This window comes from Oryctolagus cuniculus, chromosome 3 (genome assembly GCF_964237555.1).
Source record: "Oryctolagus cuniculus chromosome 3, mOryCun1.1, whole genome shotgun sequence".
NCBI lineage: Eukaryota > Metazoa > Chordata > Mammalia > Lagomorpha > Leporidae > Oryctolagus > Oryctolagus cuniculus.
Window position 1 is genome coordinate 79755177 of NC_091434.1, and position 22238 is coordinate 79777414.

The 22238-nt window shown below is 37.1% G+C and overlaps 1 protein-coding gene across 13 annotated transcripts in view; it reads right to left on the bottom strand.

Moving 5' to 3' along the window:
• Positions 1-22238, bottom strand: part of SLC4A10 (solute carrier family 4 member 10) — a 333141-nt gene that overhangs the window by 34748 nt on the left and 276155 nt on the right. For all 13 annotated transcript variants that reach the window (XM_051848038.2, XM_051848035.2, XM_017342639.3 and 10 more), the window contains 5 exon segments: positions 20271-20376; positions 14082-14243; positions 12208-12321; positions 10551-10712; positions 2522-2773 (listed from right to left, as the gene is read on the bottom strand). In XM_051848038.2, the coding sequence (XP_051703998.1) occupies positions 2522-2773; positions 10551-10712; positions 12208-12321; positions 14082-14243; positions 20271-20376 (796 nt within the window).

Here is a 22238-nt window from a genome sequence, read left to right on the forward strand (position 1 = left end):
AGGGAGGGTAGGGTGGGAAATATCACTATGCTCCTAAATCTGTATATACGAAATACATGAAACTTTTTCACCTCAGACAAATAAAAATATTTTTAAAATGAATCACTTAAAAGATTAATTTTATTATTTTGAAGGCAGAGTTACAGAGTGAGAGTTGGGGGAGAGAGAGATACTCCTCTGCTGGTTCATTCCCCAAGAGACCAAAACAGCTGAGGCCTGTATTGGTCCAAGGACTTTGGCCATCTTCCGTTGCTTTCCCAGGTGCATTAGCAGGGAGCTGGATAGGAAGTGGAGCAGCAGGGACAGGAACCAGTGCCCATAAGGGTTGCTGGCATCACAGGTGGTGAGCTAAACCCCTGTGCCATAGTGCTGTCCCCCTCCCCCAAAAATGTATTTTAAAAGCAGTTTGGCCGGCGCCGTGGCTCACTAGGCTAATCCTCCACCTTGCGGCGCCGGCACACCGGGTTCTAGTCCCGGTCGGGGCGCCGGATTCTGTCCCGGTTGCCCCTCTTCCAGGCCAGCTCTCTGCTATGGCCAGGGAGTGCAGTGGAGGATGGCCCAGGTGCTTGGGCCCTGCACCCCATGGGAGACCAGGAAAAGCACCTGGCTCCTGGCTCCTGCCATCGGATCAGCACGGTGCGCCGGCTGCAGCGGCGGCCATTGGAGGGTGAACCAACGGCAAAGGAAGACCTTTCTCTCTCTGTCTCTCTCTCTCACTGTCCACTCTGCCTGTCAAAAAAAAAAAAAAAAAAAAAAAAAAAAAAAAAAAGCAGTTTAGTATAGAACCAGAAGACATGAGTTCAAAGTCTAGCTCTAGCACTTTTTAGCTCTAGCATCTTCAGTTGTTACTTAAGCTCCCTTAAGCTTGATGAAGCACCTTAGTTTTCCAATTTCTAAAATGAGATGATAATAAAATGGTTGTTATATTTTATAGGTCAAAATTTATTAAAACACCATGTGAATAATAGGGACCAGCACTGTGGCCTAGCTGGTAAAGCTGCCGCCTGTGGTGCTGGCATCCCATATGGGCACTGGTTTGAGTTCCAGCTGCTCCACTTCTCATCCAGCTCTCTGCTAAGACCTGGGAAATCAGTAGAAGATGACCCAAGTGCTTGGGCCCCTGCACCTGCATGGGAGACCTGGAAGAAGCTCCTGGCTCCTGGCTTCGGATTGGCTCAGCTCTAGGTGTTGCGGCCATTTGAGGAGTGAACCAGTAGATGGGAAATCTCTCTCTCTCTCTCTCTCTCTCTCTCTCTCTGCCTCTCCTTCTCTCTCTGTGTAACTCTTTCAAATAAATAATTTTTTTTTTTTAAAAAGTGAATAATAGGGGTGGGCATTGTGACACAGTGGGTAAAGCCACTGCCTGCAATGCCAGAAACCATACGGGTGCTGGTTGAGTCCTATCTGCTTCACTTTGATCCAGCTCCCTGCTGATGGCCTGGAAAGCCAACGGAAGATGGCCCAACTGTTTGGAATGCTGCCATCCTTGTGGGAGAGCCGGATGAAGATCCTGGCTCCTGGCTTCTGTGGCCATCTGCGGAATGAATCAATGGATGAAAGATCCCTTTCTCTCTCTCTGTATGTGTGTGTGTCTATCCCTCTCTCTCTTATCTCTGACTTTCAAAATAAATAATCTTTAAAAAGGATAGGTGAATAATAAAGCTAACATTTAGGTGTTGTTTTAACATCACAACAGGTATTTGTAAATATTCAATGATTTCAAATTTTCTCTTTTATTGGAATAGTTAACCATTATCCTATTAGACAATTACTTATATAACAGAAATTAATTCTTGCAAATATATAAATAATTAAATACTTGTATAAATAATTAAACACAAGTGAACTTGTGTAAAGTGCCAAACAGGTTACCTAGAGATTCCAAAACGTGGGCAAGTAGAGTGAATTATAACTTAAAACACAATTTACACAATTTAGAAATATTGGCCAAAATTACATAACAAAATAGTTATTCTCTACAAAATGGATTCAATTATTTGAAATGTGGAAAAAGTAACGATGTGCAGTGATGATGTCTATGCAGTAGTTTTATGGAATACCTAAAATACAAAACTGCATATGTGACCATGAGCATGACCATGCTTGTTTCTGTACTTCTATCACAGAGTAGGCAACATTAATTGCTCATACATCTTCCACTGACAAGAAAATGGAAAACTTTTATTTTGTATAGGCTTGTTGGGAATTCAGGTCACAAGTCAGTCAGAAATAATGAGTGACTTTTTTCCATAGCTTGATCATCATTTCAAAATCGTCATAACAATTTATATTCAAATTCTACTTAGCCAAATTAAATTTGTATGCATTTAAGAATTCTAAAATAAAGGACATAACTTTTCTCCCTTATGCTAGTAGGAAGTGTATAAACATGGCAAATAAATTAATCGTTTTCATCTTATACTACATAATATTTTCAGACCTATTGCTTGAATTCAAATGAAATTTTTAAACCATGATGCATTCTGCCTGCTCTCAAGTTCACAAAGGTAGACTTTATTACCTTCAGAATACTTGTCATAAAGACTGATGAACCCATAAGAATAAAAATCATAAGTCCAGTAACCCTTTGTTCCCGAATGCCGAGAAATTTGGGTTGTTCTCCTGGAGCAGAGCATTCTGATTCCAGTTTCAGGCTGTTGACATGAGTGATGGAGAGGACGGTGGCAGCCACAAACCATGGCAGACCCATGATGGAGCACACCCCAAGCATGATGGCCACCATCAACAGGTCCAGGTGGTACCCACAGCCTTTCTGTTACAAAAAGAAAGATTGAAAAGGAACAGTATCAACAACAAAGCTAAGGATGGCCTGGTTGTGAAGAGAAACCACTTCCTGACAATACCCAAGAAGTCCTTCATATCAGATCTTGTAGAGACAAAATCTACTTAAGCATTTAATCTCCAATTGTTCTCTTTTGCCTCATGGGTGGCTTTTATTTGGAATAATATCATAGCTCCTGAGATCCCTGATACATATCTTAATATGGTGCCATCTTTCTCTCATTTGTTTCCATTTCAGCTTCTCAATAAAATGATAGCTTTTGTATTCTTTTGTATACTCTGTAATTCTACTCCACTATCATTGATCTTTAGGTATTACAACTGTGAGTGTTTCCTAGAACGAGGCAGGAAACAGAAACTAGGAAAACAAGTGCAGTGGAGTGTGTGGAGACTTCACCCGTGGATTAGATAAAGGCTCCTTGGGGAGAGAAATTAAGGAGAGGTGAGAGAATCATTACCTTCCCCCTCCATTCTACATAAAAATTGAAAGTGTAAATTGCAGAGGTAGCAAAAAGCTTGGCCTATTTTACATTCAACTTGTAGTTTTAATTTTTAACAGCTACTTCATGACAGGCAGTATTATAAAGTGTTTAAAGATGATGGGTTCTGGAGACATCTCTGGGATCAAATGCTGGCTTGACCAATGACTTTGGGCAAATTGGTTAAGTTCTTGTGCCTCTTTTTCCCTGTACAGAAAATAATAATGAAGAGACTACAAGGCGCATTTTGGGATTGTTATGAGAGTTAAATAAGTTAACTTCATAAATCATTTAGAATAATATCTGTTTAGCAAGCACCCAGTAGATGCTAGGTATTATTACATTCTAGCAGCTGAACACATTTCTCTCTTGCACTCATTTTGTTTCGAGGCTCCTCAATAAAGATGTTTCTTCTAAAATTGTTATTTTTTTTTTGCATTATATTTGAAAGGTAGATAGATGGAGATAGACAGAGAGCTTTCCATCTGTTGTTCATTTCCCAAATGCCTGGAACAGCTAGGGACGGGCTAGGTTGAAGCCAGGAGTCCAGTCTGGGTCTCCAATGTCGGTGTCAGGGACTGAATTACTTGAGCCATCATCTGCTGCCTCCAAGGTGTGCATCATCAGGAAGATGGCATTGGAAGGAGCAGTGGGACTCAAACTCAGGCACTCTGATATGGGATGCAGGTGTCCCATGCTGTGTCTCATCTGTTGTGCCAAATGCCTACCCCAAACCATATGTTTCTCAAGGGTAGATAATTTATCATATAATTTCTCAGTATGTCTCATAGCTGTAAGCATAATCAATGGCATATAAGCAATCAATAAAAATCAAAGATTGATGGGGCCAGTGCTGGGGCGCAATGGATTAAAGCCCTGACCTACAGCGCCAGCATCCCATATTGGCACCCATCCTATATGGGCACCAGTTGCTTTACTTCCAATCCAGTTCCCTGCTAATGCACCTGGGAAAGAAGCAGAGGTTTGTTCAAGTCCTTGGGCCCCATACTCATGTGGGAGACCCGGAAGAAGTTCCTGGCTCCTGGCTTCAGATTGGCTCAGCTCCAGCTGTTGTGGCCATGTGGGGAGTGAACCAGTGGATGGAAGGCCTCTCTTTCCCTGTCTCTGTTTCTACCTCTCTGTAACTCTGACTTTCAAATATTTAAAACTTTTAAAATTAAAGATTGACTATTTGAAAAGAAAATAACTATTACTGAATTTCTTAGAATTAAAGAAACATGATTTTACAAGAAATATAGCATTTCCATTTGTTACTATGATCGTGACAGAACTGGCTGATTATTCTAGAAGAATAGTTTTATATTGTAAGGAAATTTTATCAAACTGCAAGCATTTTGTTGTATAAGTAAGCTTATATATCCTGGGGTATGAAATATATTGAGTATTTGTTGCATATTTGTTATGGTAATGCTTCCTTCCTGTTATTTTGCTTTGTTAATTGGTTAAGAAAAGGATAAAGAAAAAATTCTTAATATCAGGTATTCTTCCTTTCCTTTCTACTCTTTCCTACCAAATTATAAAAGTGCAAGAGACAATAGGAGCATATGGGTGATACTCAACTAAAGATCTTCCCTCCTGTGGTTGTCATCAACCCAGTGGACTACTTACTTGGGTCAGCTCGATTGGAGTTATGCTACCAGAATGTCTCAACCCAATTTTCCTGATGAATGTAACTCTGGAGTAACTCTGCAAGCCACTAAGGAACAATTTTCACTCACAAGGGCAGCAGTGTGTGAACAGAAACACCCTGGAGATGGGACAATCCAAAAGGCCTAGGAATAGGCCTTACCAGAACCCTAGCCCTTTCTGGGAGACATTTTGGAAGATACTGCTCTGCACAAACAGAACCCAAACTTTGGTCTCTTTAAAGTCAGCCTTGTAAACAAGAGGAGTGTCAGTCTTAAGGGCTCTGGACTAATAAGGATATAGAACATGAAGGGCTTCATTTCTCAAGCCTCTGCTTCTGAGGTATATAATAGGGAGATGGTGTTTCTTGCAGCTGTTTTGCAAAGTTGTGGTGTTTCTAAGCTGATAGAAGATATAGGAGGTGCCACAGGGGCCAGCGCTGTGATATAGCTGGTAAAGCCGCTGCTTGCAGTGCCAGCATCCCATATGGGCGCTGGTTTGAGTTCTGGCTGCTCCACTTCTGATCCAGCTCTCTGCTGTGGCCTGGGAAAACAGTGGAGAATGGCCCAAGTCCTTGGGCCCCTGCACCCGCATGGGAGACCTGGAATAAGCTTCTGGCTCTTGGCTTCCAATTGGTGCAGCTCCAGCCGTTGTGGCCATCAGAGGGGTGAACCAGTGGATGGAAGATCTCTCTCTTTCTCTCTCCTTTTTTTTCTCTCTCTCTCTCTCTGTAACTCTGACTTTCAAATAAATGAATGAATAAATCTTTTTTTTTTTTTTAAAAAAAAGAGGTGCCATAGGCTACAACATGAACATTGGAGGAGGACAGAATACAGCTTACAGCAGAACCAGGACTTTCTAGGGTCCATGTTCTCTACAGCTTGGTAGTATGAGCAAGGTCATTGTCATGATGCTGCTTTTCTATTACTTTTAGTGAGTGTTTTTGAAGTATCATACAAATGTAAACAGTGATATTCTGAATTGCAAGAAGTGGATAAAAATTTTTTGGAGGAAATGATTTTAAATTTAGAAATCTGGCTTAGTAATATACAGGTATACAATAAAAACAAAAATATGATTTTCCTCTGGTTATGTTATAAAACAATGGGAGAATCTTGATTTATATAAACCAAAGGATAACAGCAATTCTGTCATATCCTCTAATTAATCAGCATCCTTTTCTTTGCTCTTCATTTAAAATGTCTTTTAAAACTTGGTCTTTGTAACGAAATTATTAGCTGATAGGCATGCAAGCCAAAGGGAAGTATCCCTTTGTCAGAGAGAGAACTCTGTACCTTCTAACATATTTCTGTACATTTTTTCTCAAGTAAAGACAGAACTAGAGCTTTTATTCTCACATTCATCCATGAATCACGGAAAATGGACATATGGAAGGAAAAGGGAGCATAGCAACAGGTGATGCTACACCAGACCCCACTAAAACCAACATGCAGCAAGACAAGAGGCCAGCCAAGAGGACCATCTGATACCCAGATGCCACTGCTGAAAAAATTCATTTCAAAGCTTGGCAGCAATTTCCTGCATCTGTCAAGTTAACCACATAAAAGACTATAGATTGACATGAAGAACCAGGCTGACAAAGAGGGCAAAAAAGAACATATCAAATGCCATAACCATCGAGAGGATGTGGTGCCAAATGAATGTCGCAAACGCATTCATTTACTCAAGTGATCCCGGATTGTATTGCTGTTTATTAAAAATGATGTCAAAAGAAGCCTGAACTGTCTACAGAAACATGTAGAGAAGCCCATGGTTGTATCTTACAGAAACTTTCTTTTTCTGTAAAATAATATCTTTCTTTTCTTTTCACTCTGAGAGAGTGTACTCATAAAAAAAAAAAAAAACAGGCAGAGATTTTTAATGCTTTTCAAAGAGATTCAGCTCATCTATGCCCATTCTACTGCTTTAGGAAGAAACAAATAAATGCTGAAGAGTATGAATTTACATGTATATCTACATTTAATAGACAACAATACTTTGCATTCTTAGATTTTACATTTGCAGCTTCTTTCCCTCCTGAATGACCAAAAGAATCATGGAGTTCAGTAAGCTGGAATTTTGCTAATTTTGAGTCCCCTCATTTGGATAGAGTAGTAAGTTGCTCAGCCAGTGGGCTGTGCCTAGACAGCTTTAATGTGTACATAGTAACACTCATAAAATGATAAAAATCATCTTAATTGGCAGGAGAATTGTCATCTAAAAGAAAATCAACTACTAGATCTGGACTTGGAAGTGAAAAAAACACAAAAATACCTAAATTGCTGAGTTTGTAGACAGAAAGAATCAGAGGAGTTCTGAGAGTCCTTGGATATATGGTGGAGACCTAGATACATGATGTGGGGTCTAAGGGACTTGAGACACAAACTAGAAAATATGATTCATTAGCTGATTTCACGTAATATGCTGACCATGGAAAAAAATGAGTTTTTAAGTGAGAAAAGAAACTTAGTAAAAGCTGAAAATGTGGTTAACTTGTGGTCTGGGGATATATTAAAGAAACACATCATTTCGTGAAAATGTAATTCAAATCAAAGCCAGGAGACTTTGCAAATATTTCAGTGAAGCAACAGCCAGGGAGGACAGCTATGGAACAAACCATTATTCTGAGTAAACAATGTTCTGAGAAGGTGACCTTTTTTTTTTGTTCTTGTGGTTAACAGGAAAATCAGTAGCAGCAGACCACACTATAGTAAAGCTTTATAGAAGACAAGGCTATAGGCCAAAAATAAGTGTTTGGTGTAGAAAAATTATGTCTTCAACAAAAAGAACTGGCATTCAAAATATTCACATCCAAGGAGGAGGTTGGAGTGTTCAGATTCGTATTGCCAAGAGCAGACTGGTTCTTCTGCTTGTGGTAGTCGCAGTAGAGAATATGATTAAGCCAGATTTGTTCCACTGTTTATGAAATCCAGAGTGTTAAGGGCACAAATATGATCCCTTGACTACTTAATCATCTATTTGTATAATAACAAAGGTCTACTAATACAGCTTCAGATGTATTTTGGTGACAAAACATTAAATGCTTTAGTTCTGCCTTTAATTCTATAAATACAAGTACTTGAAAAGACCACTTAAAATGTTTTTACTGCATTTTAGTTATATATAAAGCAAGAAATTAGCATATTTGTTGATTTGGAGTTTTAGAAAGACTGTAAAGTCCAAGATGTAATATAGGCTCAAGAAGACTAAGGAGTAACAAGACTGTGTGATTTATAAGGTTGAGGGACTTCTAAAGATCAACTTTACAGAATGTCCATAAAGGTAAGATTTCTGCCAGCAAATCTTCATTTACCACCACATTTTGCTTTAATATGATTCCATTAGTATTTAGAAAAAATACTACATCAGTTCTGATGGGCTTTACACAGGTCAATTTTTTTGTAAAATTAGTGGGATTTCTGCTGAATTATAAAGGGTAGGATGTCTTCCATTGAAGGGTGATAATGATTACATGGATTCCTAAAACAAAAGCCTCTTAGTTCATTTTTAAAGTACATGTCATACAATGAAATACATACAGCCATTAAAAATGATAGTTCAGGTTTCTCTTGTTGATATTATATGATTATCACAATAATTTTCTTTCATGAGAAAGAAACAACATATGTAGTATGAAATTCTATGCCTGGGTATATATCAAAATGTAACCTGTTATCCCTAGGTAATGAAAATTGTAGTATTTTTCACTTTTGTCATTTAACTTTTTACTTGATTTTTAAACCAAAATTATACATTACTTTAAAATCAGAAAAATAGAAATGCCTTCAGTCTTAAAAAATAGACTAGCATGTAGGAAAAGAGCAACAGAATAACACAATATTAACAAACTATTTACACTTGTTTTACAGATCTATTTAATTAACTATGCAAGTTTAATAATAAGATTGTGGTGATATTTACTTTGGCAGAAGCTTGATGTTTGAAAAGCAAATATTTTTAAACTATCAATGGTAAATAACCAGGCTATCAAACTTGGAAATCTAAATGCCTTATTTTGAGAAATAATTTTTAAATAATTAAAATTTCCAATATTAAAATGCTTAGTTAAGTAGGGGATATTGTAGCCAAGTCATAAACATATGAGAGTAAATTATTCAGTTTTCAAAAAGTTTTCCTGCCCATTGATATTGTGTTGGCAGCTTAAAATCAGCCATAGTGGGAACAGCCATCCCATGGAATTCAGCAAACATTATAAATCAGTTTCTCCTCTTTCTATCCACAGAGAGAACTAGTTGTTAAACATATAACAACATGTACATGGAATGCAATATCATATAGTCCTTAATAAGTATGTATAACTTTATATGTCTGTTTATTGTTTTAATGTAAATAAATAAATAGAATGTAAATCCCTTCCCCTCCAGAACATGTACCAGTCACTACTGGAATAGTTCCTAATACTTTATGAGATATTTTTGTAAAATATATCTTTAAGATTTAAACATTTTGTTCGACACAGAACACTAGTGAATTGAGAAATCCTTTTCAAAAAGATTTAAAACATTCTTAAGAAACATTCTACAAAGAGAATGAAGAACACTCTTTGTTTAAGGGTAGACACATTTTCTCCAATAAAAACACAAAATTCCTTCTTAGTAGGAAAATTGCAAACACATTGCTCTCTGAGATTTATATCATTATTGTATTCCATCAATATTGAACACACTGCAACCACCATGATAGCTATTCCATGAATCCTCATTCTAGAAAGGTTGAGTGTGTATCCATCATAATGACAGTGACATAAAGGTTTTTAAATCTTTCTCACATACTTATAAAAGCCTATAACTATTTTTTCTTGTACTCTGGTAATGATTTTTCCTCTAGAGTTTAAAAATATGTGAAGATAGGTGGCAAGCCCCCTATAATATGAGTTTGATTCAGATTATTTTTAACCATTCCATGGTTTCACTGATTTTATTTAACATATTTCTGTAAGTGATAGTGGTCACATTACATATCTCAGACAAACTGCACACCAGTGAACAACTTTGATTTCTCACAGTTGCAAAAATGGCATTATCAGAATACAATAAGACATTTACATACTTATTCTTTTTGTAAAAACAAATTTATCAAAATTTGAAGTAAAACTCAAAGATGTCACTTACAAACTATAAGGTGTTGTAATAGTCCTTAGAGGTAAAATAATAATTAAAGAAAAAGAGAATATCTGAAAGTGTAATTTGTCCCAGTATGGATGCAACATAATAGTTATACTTGGGGTCAACTAGAAGAATCCTAGGTAAGGCAAGTTGGTAAAGCTGGATTCCACCAGAATAGATTGTCATTTTATTGGAAAATGATAAGCATGGTAAACTGAGAACTTTAACAGTATTTTGTTGTTTATTTGTTTGTTTGTTTGTTTTAAGCCCTGAAAGGAAGGTCTGAGACTTTACAGCTCAGCCAAGTGCTACAATCAAGTTTTCATCTCATCATCAAGACAAAGTATCCTGTAAAACAACAAAAATCATGAATCTCAGATGTTATTTTAACATTTCTTTGTACAAATGAAGACAGAATATAGGCAAAGTCTAAAGAACATCACTTGCTATCTGTTAAATCAAAATTATTTACATTAAATTGGATATTAAAACATACCTTTAGCTTATGCTCTTTTCTGTTGATGATGACAGCTGTGATCTGTTGGTCCATAAAAATTAGAATAGTACACAACAACGCAGGAATAATAGCAGCTACTACTGTCCACCATGGATTGGGACCTAATGGTGTAACAAACCAGCCACGGTCATCTCTGGTAGGCTGTGAAAAACAAAAAAATGCACACAGTTATTAGAAGGATTAATGAACATCTCATCAAATTAAGTCTTACAGATGTTTCCAGAAAAGCCCTAATTATAAACCAACAAGCTCAGTGGGGTATAATATGATAATGGTAATGATATTCAGAAAGCACTTGTAAGGCAGCAGGCACCATCCTAAGTGCCTTAACTACTTTAACTCATTTTTTTCTTCACAACAGCCTAAAGAAAATGACACAGATGAGGAAACTAAAGCACAGAGAATTCCAACAAATTGTCCTATGTTCCAAATTTAGTTAGAGTTAAAGAAGGAATTGGAACTCTGCTAGACTGGCTCAAAAGTCTATATCTCAATCAATATCTATATTAAATAAAACAATATTCATCTTTACTGTTACTAGTGGAAATTTTATTTATATTTACAAATAGTATGTTAGGCCGGTGCTGTGGCTCACTTGGCTAATCCTAACTGCGGCGCCAGTACCCTGGGTTCTAGTCCCAGTTGGGGTGCCGGGTACTAGTCCTGGTTGCTCCTCTTCCAGTACAGCTCTCTGCTGTGGTCTGGGAGGGCAGCAGAGAATGGCCCAAGTGCTTGGGTCCCTGCACCTGCATGGGAGATCAGGAGGAAGCACCCGGCTCCTGGCTTCAGATCAGCACAGAGCTGGCCATAGCAGCCATTAGGGGAGTGGAACAATGGAAGGAAGACCTTTCTCTCTGTCTCTCTCTCACTGTCTATAACTCTCTCTGTCTCTATCTCTCACTAACTCTGCCTGTCAAACAAACAAACAAACAAAATAAATAGTATGTTGACCACTGTCCTAGAACCAAGCTACAAAGATAAAATATCAGAACCTTCTTTCGAGTTAGAATCTGACAGACACATCAACTATTTCAATATAATGTGGTAGCTGCTATTTTAAATGTGTACACAGGTTATTGTGTAGAGAAAAAAATCATGGCCACATCAGAGGTTCAGGGGAGGGTTTTAATTATGGCTGATGACTAAGATGAGTCTCAAAGGAATTAATTCTAATCACACAGGATGTCCAAGCCCTGTTTGACAGTTGAGAAAACTGAGACTTGGAGAGGACAACTAGCCCAAATTCACATAAGAACATGGTCAGAGTTCTATTACAAATGTATGTCTACCTTTTTTCCAGGTCCTATCCACTGTGTGATGCTGCATCAAGATATTACATTTCTCTTAGTTTTAAAATGCTTCCTCATCTTTTAGGAGTATAGTACACAGATAGCCCAACTGGGGGATGGACAGAGAATTTTTCCAAGTAATCTTTAGTCTTCTATTTCTATAATTCTCATAATCTTTAACTACTAGACAAACATTTTAGTCATACTATTCACATTTTATTTACTGAACAATTAATCTATATTCTTTATGTTTCCATGAAAATCCCAAGAACGAAGGTTAAAGACATCAACTAAAAAACATTACAGCTGGAGAGATTAATAGATAGTGATCATGATGATAAATTCACCTTGAAAACACTTGGTACTTGCAGTTTTGGAGATGGGATTCCAATAGCATAGTCAATTAAAACCATACACAGAATTGTGAGAAAAACAGCAAAGTCACTCACTATGGATCGAACCTAAAAGTAATGAAAACACTTGTTACTTGAGTTATAAAATCAAGAAATATCCAGGAACAAAATCTAGAGTAACACTTTATAAACAATTTATGACATAATATCATAATATTACGTTATACATATTATAATATTACCATTAGCTCTGCCTTGCCTGAATATATATTCATGTATCTCTGTCACTGAAATAGATAAATGCTCAGTTTTTCTAGAATGAGGTTTTTTGGAAGAGTATCATGGTGGTTGATTTTGTTTCAATACTTATTTAAAATCTAAATTAATTATGAATCCATGTTATTTGACTATTTATAAGACTAAGTACATTTGGATGGCCAGAATTTGGCTGAATTAATCAATAATATTTTAACATGATGAACATGAAGCAACATAAAGTAGAACTATTCTTACTGAAGAAGCATGATGGTAGCTGACCTAGGATATGACCATAGCCATTGGATATATGCACAACAAAGCACAAAAATTTTAAATGTATTCTATATTAGCCACTTTTTATAGCCATTTGTCACTTATGCCATTGCTTGAGTAAATATCCTTATATAATTATCAATAAGATATGGTTCTATTGGTATGTCATTGTGACATAGATGCACAAAATGAGATTATTCTAATTACAAAAAATAATATTGTATTAATCTTTAATTAATTAATTAAATGTATTTTCATCTTAGTGAAGGAGGAGGTAACAACAACAACAATCCAGCTCCTTGTAGAAGAAGCAGTTGTTGAAGCATTTTCCCAGAGAGGAATTTCTTTTTTTTTTTTTTTTTTTTTTTTTTGACAGGCAGAGTAGACAGTGAGAAAGAGAGACAGAGAGAAAGGTCTTCCTTTGCCGTTGGTTCACCCTCCAATGGCCGCCGCGGCCAGCGCACCTCACTGATCCGATGGCAGGAGCCAGGTACTTCTCCTGGTCTCCCATGGGGTGCAGGGCCCAAGGACTTGGGCCATCCTCCACTGCACTCCCTGGCCACAGCAGAGAGCTGGCCTGGAAGAGGGGCAACCGGGACAGAATCCGGTGCCCTGACCAGAACTAGAACCCGGTGTACTGGCGCTGCAAAGCGGAGGATTAGCCTAGTGAGCTGCGGCGCCGGCTCCAGAGTGGAATTTTGATCACATAACCTCACTAAAAGGCTTGCTTCCTTTCTTTGATTTCATTTATTTATTTATTTATTTATTTATTTATTTATTTTTGTGGAATCAAACATTATAGGTGTTACTTTGCAGTGTTAAATATTGAACTAAGCTGTTTCTCTGTTTACTTTCCTTTCCAAATATGCAGATGCAAACATGGTAGGTTGGGAGAGGGACTGACATCTTAAAAATGAAAAGGAGAATAGTATTCCAAGGAGTCTTTCAGGGGCTTTCCCAATTAAAGAACACAACAGTGGTTCCTCCAAGGTATCTGTTAGGCTGGAATAGTTCCCACTGTTCATTGGGCAATAAAGTGCCAATCAGTAATGCAGTATGTTCTTGGAATCTCCAAAAACCCAAATGAGAAATGTGGTAGATGATCTTTGGGGATTGCAGTTCAGAGAAAATCCTTCAGGGACTGTACATTCCCAGCACTTGTATCACAAAATGCTTTTCCCAAACCCCCACAAATTGGCAGCTCCCTCACACAAAAGCCTTTTTGTAGCTTCAGTTATTTCATCAATTGCTCTTTCTTTTCCCATGAAACACATAGAATTTCATAATCTACTATATGTTGGCTTACATTTCCATCAGGAGAGCAATACTCTAAGTACCTTGGTTGGAAAATACCGGCTAGTCTTGAACTGCTTCAGGGTTGCTGAGAGGGTAACCGTGGAAAAGAACAAGATCACCGACCAGAACAGGACGTCTGGGACGTAGGGGTGGTCATGGCCGCAGGCTCGGCCGACGTACTCCCCGTGCAGTGATTTGCACTCCTGCCGGAGGAAGTAAAGAAGACAGAGCTGTTAGGAAAAAAACTGGGTGCATTTCTTTCTGACATTTTCTTATCAACTGCAGTTGAAATGCTAAAGGTTTTCATTTTCGGTTCTTGTAAAGATTTAAAAATGTCATTATAATTTCTGAATTCTATTTACTTAGGTAGTGAGCAACATCAAAAATTCATATTGTGTACAGTTCTACCATGAAGCACTTTTTAAATTTTACTTTCACAAATAAAACTAAACCCTTAAAATTAATTGATTTTTTAATTAGGGACTACTGTACATAAGTTCTTAACATTAGATTTATTGGAAACAAGATATATTTTCCAGTAAGTGGTTCCTAACATCTAACACTATGCCAAGTAATTTAAATGCACCATTTGATTGAATTTTTATACCAAGCCTGTGAAATAGGTAGAAGTCATTATTTATATTAAATTTTTGAGAAAACTGAGGCAAAAAGAGGTTAAATTTGTTGTGGCCTCACTACTGCTGGATGGTAGCAGAACTGTGATTCAAACACAATTCCTGTGATTGCAAATATTATCGCATATGAAAGAAGAACAATTATTTCATAGAATCACCAACTAAAAACACCAAGAAAGCAAGATAGAAAGGCAGTAAGAAAACCATAAAATACAATTGCTGAAATGAAATTATAAATCAAAGATGAGGCTCTTGAACTTAAAGAGCAAATGATGGAAAAAATAACTATACAAACAAGGTAAAACTCATCTTTACCTCAACTTGTTCACAACCTTTTTTCCCCCTCTGGTACTTCATTTCCATAAGCCCTTGAAGAATTCTTTTTAATCACTGCCTTAGCCATGAGGTGGCAGCAAAGTCAAAGCATTTTCTAAAGAAAAACTAAATATTTTAAACTGGCCCTGAACAGAAACTGAATTGTGCTGTGGTTCAGAGAGACCTTAGAGAAATATAGAGACTGACAGATTGATCACCAACAGAAAGTCCGTCCAAATGAATCAAACTTCAGGCCCTGGAATCCTTGTATAGCAGAAAACAAACGCCTTCCAAAATTTCTAGAATAAATGACAAATAACTACATATCATTCAAAAAGAAGCAAACTAGTAAAATCTATGTGGAACAGCTGCCTTGAGCCTAAGATTCTTAAGAAACATTGTTAGAACACCTTATAATTTTCTAAAAGAATCTGTCCCCTTTTCCTAATGTAACTGCAAATACTTTCCTTGCTAGCTAAAGTTGAATCCCAGTTATCCATGTTATGTTAATACAGAGCACAGTAACCTGACTAATTGAAAAAAAAAAAAAAAGTGCTGAAAAATCCCCCAGGCCTTAATTATAGCTTTAATTTTCCTATTCTAAAAATTTTATAAAAATAGATAAAGTAGAAAAAAAATTAGTCCTTGTGATTTTCAATCTTTTCTCCTGATCTGGCCAGTATTCACTAAGCAAAGGGTTAGTAGAATGACTAAAAACAAAACAAGCTACAAGTTCAGTAATAAACATAGTATCTGCAGATTTGTGAACACCATTGGTGTTTTCTGCAGTTATAAAAAACTTCACCCTTGGATATTGTTGGGTCTAGTTTTCAATTCTTAAGAACACAGGTGTTGGGGCCGACGCAGTAGCTCACTTAATCCTCCGCCTGTGGCACTGGCAGCCCACATGGGCGCCGGGTTCTAGTCCCGGTTGCTCCTCTTCCAGTCCAGCTCTCTGCTGTGGCCCGGGAAGGCAGTGGAGGATGGCCCAAGTGCTTGGGCCCCTGCACCCACATGGGAGACCAGGAGGAAGCATCTGGCTCCTGGCTTCAGATCGGCGCAGCACCGGCCGTAGCGGCCATTTGGGGGGTGAACCAACAGAAGGAAGACCTTTCTCTGTCTCTCTCTTTCACTGTCTATAACTCTACCTGTCAAATAAATTTTTAAAAAATTAAAAAAATTAAGAAAAAAGAACATAGGTGCCATTAAAGACTCCTAGCGGGGCAGTGTTGTGGTGCTGTGGGTAAAGACTTCTGTAAGTGTCCTATTATCTATAGTAAATTGCCAGTGGCCCACCTAGTTATTTTAATTGGAAGCCAATTTGAAAGTGTCATTTGTTTTTTCTTCATTTTGAGAGGACAAGATATTAATTTAAAAAGGAAATGTGTGACCTACTAAGTCTCATATTTATTGTCAAGTTTATATTGTTATTCCCAACACACACACACACACACACACACACACAGAGAGAGAGAGAGAGAGAGAGAGAGAAGTCCTAAAATGTAGAAGTGAATACAAATCCAAACTCTACTCTTTTCCTTTGAGTCTACCATATGGTTTGACTAACAATGGATACTAAAAAATGCTTGTTGACAAACTGATTTCTACTAATTACTCTTCAAACACATTCTAAGCTTAAATAATTCTATAAGTTGGCAAAAATTATGTTCAATAAAATAAGAAATTAAAGTTGCAATTAACATCCTGCCCCTTATGTACATACAAGCTAAATATGTAATCTAGTCACTGAAACATTTTTTAACCAATTGCTAGTTAATTGCTTGCGGATATTTTAAATGCTTTCTACGGATTCCTTAAAATGGCTGGTTTTGAATTATAAAAATATATATATTGAGAATCTAAAAATCTAGCTTGCCATGAAATAATTGAATTAAGCAGAAAATATGTGAGATAGAACTATTTTCAAATAAGCATTAAGTATTTATCAAATATTTAACACTAACCATGTACAGCAATTTGGAAGAATCAAAGAAAAATAATTTTTTTGCCCTTGCTGAGTTGGCATGCTATAAAAATTATAATTCTTAAAAATGCAAGAATTCAAGAAAACAATTCAGGATCTTCCAAATGAATATTATATCATATCACTATATTTATAATATGGTAATAATAGCCATTATCACAATATTGCATTAATAAAACTCTTTTGAAGACAGTGATGATCATATTGAGAAAAAAAAACAGTGTAACAATTAAGACAAGTATTTTAATGGTCTTCATTGATTTAAAATTATCACAAGATTTTTTTTTTATTACAAAGCATTCCCTTTGGTGATACAAGATATTTCTGGTAAAAAAAATAGCAATTTCTATTGCAAAAACTGCTTTTAACTAATAAAAGATTTCTACCAAGTGTTAACACCTAGTCTAAGAACTTTTAAAATTAAGGAAGAAATCCTACAATTTTATATTTGCTTTGATTGCAAAAATTATTCATTGCATTATGCAATACCCTAAGAGTTCTAATATATAAAATGTACTCATAACTACTCCAATCATGCTGTAGGTCTTTCAGAAGGTTGCTATTCGGGATTTTCTAATAAATACTATTAACATTATTATTTAGCATTGAATTATTCAGAGAATACAAACACTGAGTAAATTACTATGCCAAATAATTTAGAGACAGGATTTTTTGGGTTTTCCTATTGAAGGGGACTTGAAGATAAGGGAAATAAGCCAGGGACTCTTTATATACAGTTTACAAGGGTGAGAAACAGAAGACCCACTACTGAATGAATCCATCATAATCATAATCCATGTTTGTTATTTATTTGTGTATGTTTGTATGTATTTATGAGGCAGAATGAGAGAGAGAGAGAGAGAGAGAGAGAGTGCAAGAGCGAGCATACTCCCATCAACTTGTTCACTTCCCAAATGCTCCCAACTGCTAGGGTTATGACCAGCTGAACCAGGATCAAAACCAGGAACCAGGAGTATATTCCAGGTGCCCACATGAGATGGCAGGGATCCAATTACTTGAGCCCTCACCGTTGCTTTGCCGAGTCTACATTAGCAGGAAGCTGGAGTCAGGATCTGCAGCAGAGAATTAAAACCAGGTACTCTGAGTCGGGATGTGGGTGACTGAACCACTAGGCTAAATGCCTGCTTCTCCATGTCTAAAATTCTGACTAACTGTAGCATTCTTTCTTATTAAGCTCAGTAATTCTTATTTTGTTGTTTTGGTTTTTAAAAATTCTATTTAAGTTATAGAAGTTTCACGTATTTCATATATGTAGATTTAGGAACACAGTGATACTTCCCTTCCTCCCTTCCCTCCCGCCCATGCTCTAAACCTTTCTCTTCCTTCCGTTTCCATTCCCACTTTTTTTTTTTTTTTTTTTTTTTTGACAGGCAGAGTTAGACAGTGAGAGAGAGAGAGACAGAGAGAAAGGTCTTCCTTCCGTTGGTTCACCCCCCAAATGGCTGCTATGGCCGGCGCCAATCCGAAGCCAGGAGCAGGTGCTTCCTCCTGGTCTCCCATGTGGGTGCAGGGCCCAAGCACTTGAGCCATCCTCCACTGCCTTCCTGGGCCATGGCAGAGAGCTGGACTGGAAGAGGAGCAACCAGGACAGAACCGGCACCCCAACCGGGACTAGAACCCAGGGTACCGGCGCCACAGGCGGAGGATTAGCCTAGTGAGCTGCGGCGCCAGCCTCCATTCCCACTCTTAATTTTTACAGAGATTTACTTTCACTTTACTTAATGATCAGGAGGGTAACCCTACACTAAGCAAAAGAGTTCCACAAATAGTATGAAGAAACAAACAAATAAAAACAAAAACAAAAACAACACTCTTCCTCAACAGAAGAGACAAGGGCTATAAACAGTCATCAAATCTCAAAATGTCCATTTCATTCCAATACATTACACTTTATTATTATTAATTACCCCTGATCTGGGAAAACATAGGATATCTGTCTTTTTTGGACTGGCTTGTTAATTATTTTAGTCATCATTTTAAATGGCTCTCTGACTGGATGCAGGCTGGCTAGGCTACTTTTCTAAGGAAAAATTAATGGAATAAAATAAACATTAATAATAACAGAAGCAAACAAGAGTAAGTGAGTCTTAACTGTAATTAAAATGACTAGGATTAGAATAAAGGCAATAAAGGTCAAGAAAGAATTTTAAATAGCAAGTAAGTAATTCAATTTCAACTCTGAAAGAATACATTTAATAAGGAATATTGAGAAAACAGTGAAAAGATTATTTGGTCCTACAAAAATCATGTTTAGAGTTTAATAATATCTTTAAAACAAAAAAGATTTCTATGCTCACTTACTAGCCCACTTACTAAAATACTGTATGTTTGATCAAATGAATTCATATAGTTTTGTGTTGATGTTTACATTGGAGGTTGAATTTACAAAGGTAGAGAAGGTGGCAGAAGCTTAGGATTGTAATGTTTGTTAACTGAGAAGACTAGAAAGAAACAAGTGCCACTTAGATTTTAATATTTATTTAAGGCAGAAAATGTTCAGTTTTTCAGATTGTAAGATTTCATTTAACAGAAGTAAAGGATGCAACTGTAGCTGGGGAAAGAAAGTGTGCAAATACTATAATATATTAAGAAGAATTGAAGAAAGCAGCTATGAGAAAAAAAAGTTACAAAGTGGAGAAAAGCCAGAGCAAATAAAACAAAAGGTACAGGATTTAACTGTTAAGGTTAAAAATATGTTTCTATTCCCTTTCTTGAGTGGCAGCTAAGAACAAAATAGAAGCAAAGAAACTCTTATTGAAGGAGATGCCAGAATTTTGTTATGAAAAACTACTTTTGTTTTTCCCAAAGACTTCAGTATTTATACTAAAACACCTTAAAATATCCCCTCCCCCTCAGTATACTCTGAACAGCTGGAACAGTATTACAGTGTACAGTGAAAGTGCTCCAGGTTTTTTACACAGAAGGCAGACTTACTTCTGCCATATGGTTTCATTTAGGTCAACACCACTCATACTAAATGGGCTTTCAGTTCATCTCAGTCATACTCTGCATATGTGTGCTTTTAGACCAATTCACGCTTACTATCAGAAAAACCTTAATAATAAAAGAAACCCTTAGGTTACTGATGAATATCTGATATGGAAACCAAACAATCCCTTTTTAATTACTATACATTAAAAAAGTTTACCCTAGTAGCAATAAATAGCTTCAAAATGTCAATAAAAGCCCCTATAAGTAATAAGACTCAGTATGTCAAGATATAATTTGTGACTTAAGATGTCAAGATGTGACTTACTTTTCAATATTTTACTTACTGACACAGTTAGGTTCTCCCAAATAATGTCAGAGGCTGAAATATTGGACTCCCTCCATTCTTTCAAAGTGTCGTTGCTGGGATTATGTGGTTCCACACAGTTACATCTGAAAAGGCAAAGTATTGTCTTTTATGAATTAAGTAGTTTTATGTCACTACACCCAAATGATATGTGAAACATGTCCCTCCTCCCCAGTCACAGCATTCCTCCATCTGACAGGCAAGTAGTTAGGTCATCCTAAATGACTCTTGAACAAACTACTTAAAAATCAAAATTAATATACTGCTGGGATATTAGGCCATTCTAGAGTGTTTCCTAGAATTAGAGTTCTAAAGACAACAATGTGCCCCTAAATTATAAGTCAAAGTGAAAAATGATAAGCATCTAAATCTATTTTTATAAAATAAACCCATTTTATCTAATATTGTATAATCACATCAATTAAAATTAATGGAGATATTTAATATTCCAAAGATATTTATAACATTATAATTCACAGTTAAAGATACATTGAAGTGAGAATTCTAGGTGTCTCAGGATAAACCATTTTTTGCAGTGAATGATATCTTTTTCAAAATTAAGCAATTAATCCACAAATTTTTTTGATACTATGAAGAATGCTTGCTTGGTGTAGGCATAGCTTGAAGAAGAAAGATTTGGAAATAAGGTGATTGTTATGTAATATAAAAGATAATTTCTGACCTCATGTTACTTATAAATTTATTAATCAGTGAGAAGAGGATACAAGCAAAAATAACTGACAAATTAATGGTCTTAGAAGTTAACCTCAATTTGTGAATAGTTGCTTTCTGAAAATTCATTCATAAACCTGAAGAAAACTTTTGCCCTTCCAAAGCATTTTCTTATGGAAAATCACATCTACTACATAATTTGAAAGTTCATTGAATATTGTTTCAGTGTATTAATAGAAATGTAAGATCTAACTGCCATTTCTAAAATTATTTCTACAGAAAAATCTCTTACAGTTTTTACTTGGTAAACCTCTCTGCCTGAGCAACAGTGTCTTATTTCTACATCTGGAACTTAACCTGTTTTATTTCACCACCAAACATTCATTCTTTTTTTCTTTTTTCTTTTTTTTAACAGGCAGAGTTAGAAAGTGAGAGAGAGAGAGAGAGAGAGAGAGAGAGAGAGAGGTCTTCCTTTTCCGTTGGTTCATCCCCCTCAATGGCCACTATGGCCGGCACACTGCACTGATCTGAAGCCAGGAGCCAGGTGCTTCTTCCTGGTCTCCCATGCGGGTGCAGGGGCCCAAGCACTTGGGCCATCCTCCACTGCCTTCCCAGGCCACAGCAGAGAGCTGGACTGGAAGAGGAGCAAGCGGGACAGAATTTGGTGCCCCAACCGGGACTAGAACCCCGGGTGCAGGTGCCGCAGGCGGAGGATTAGTCAAGTGAGCCATGGCGCCAGCCCAGACATTCATTCTTCAAAGACTTGTTGTCTATCAATGCAAGAAACTACTGGAGTTGGAAGGCTTAGACAGGAATGGGTCTTGTTCTCACCAAGAGAGGTTAGAAGATTTCCCCAGCTGGGCTCACTTTTGGCTGCACCCCTAAGGGGGCAGAGGATTCTAGTGAGAAAGTTAGTGAGAAAGAATTTAAGGGAATGGGATATACAAGCAGCAGCTAGCTACTCTGGCAGCTATCTCAATGATAGAGAAAGGAGGAGCTCTTGCTAAAGGGGAACTTTGAGAATCAGGGATGCAGCCACAGGTTATTGGTTGGTTGTGGTCATGGAGGATGAAGGTATCTCAAAAGGCTCATGGATGGAGTGGGTACAATGAGTTAAGTCACTGCTTAGGATGCTTGCATCCATATCAAAGTGCATGTATGAGTCCCCACCCTCTGCTTCCTATCCAGCTTCTTAATGTGCCTGGGAAGGCAGCAGATGATGTTTGAAGTACTTGAGTCCCTACCACATATGTGGGAGACCTGGATGGAATTCCAG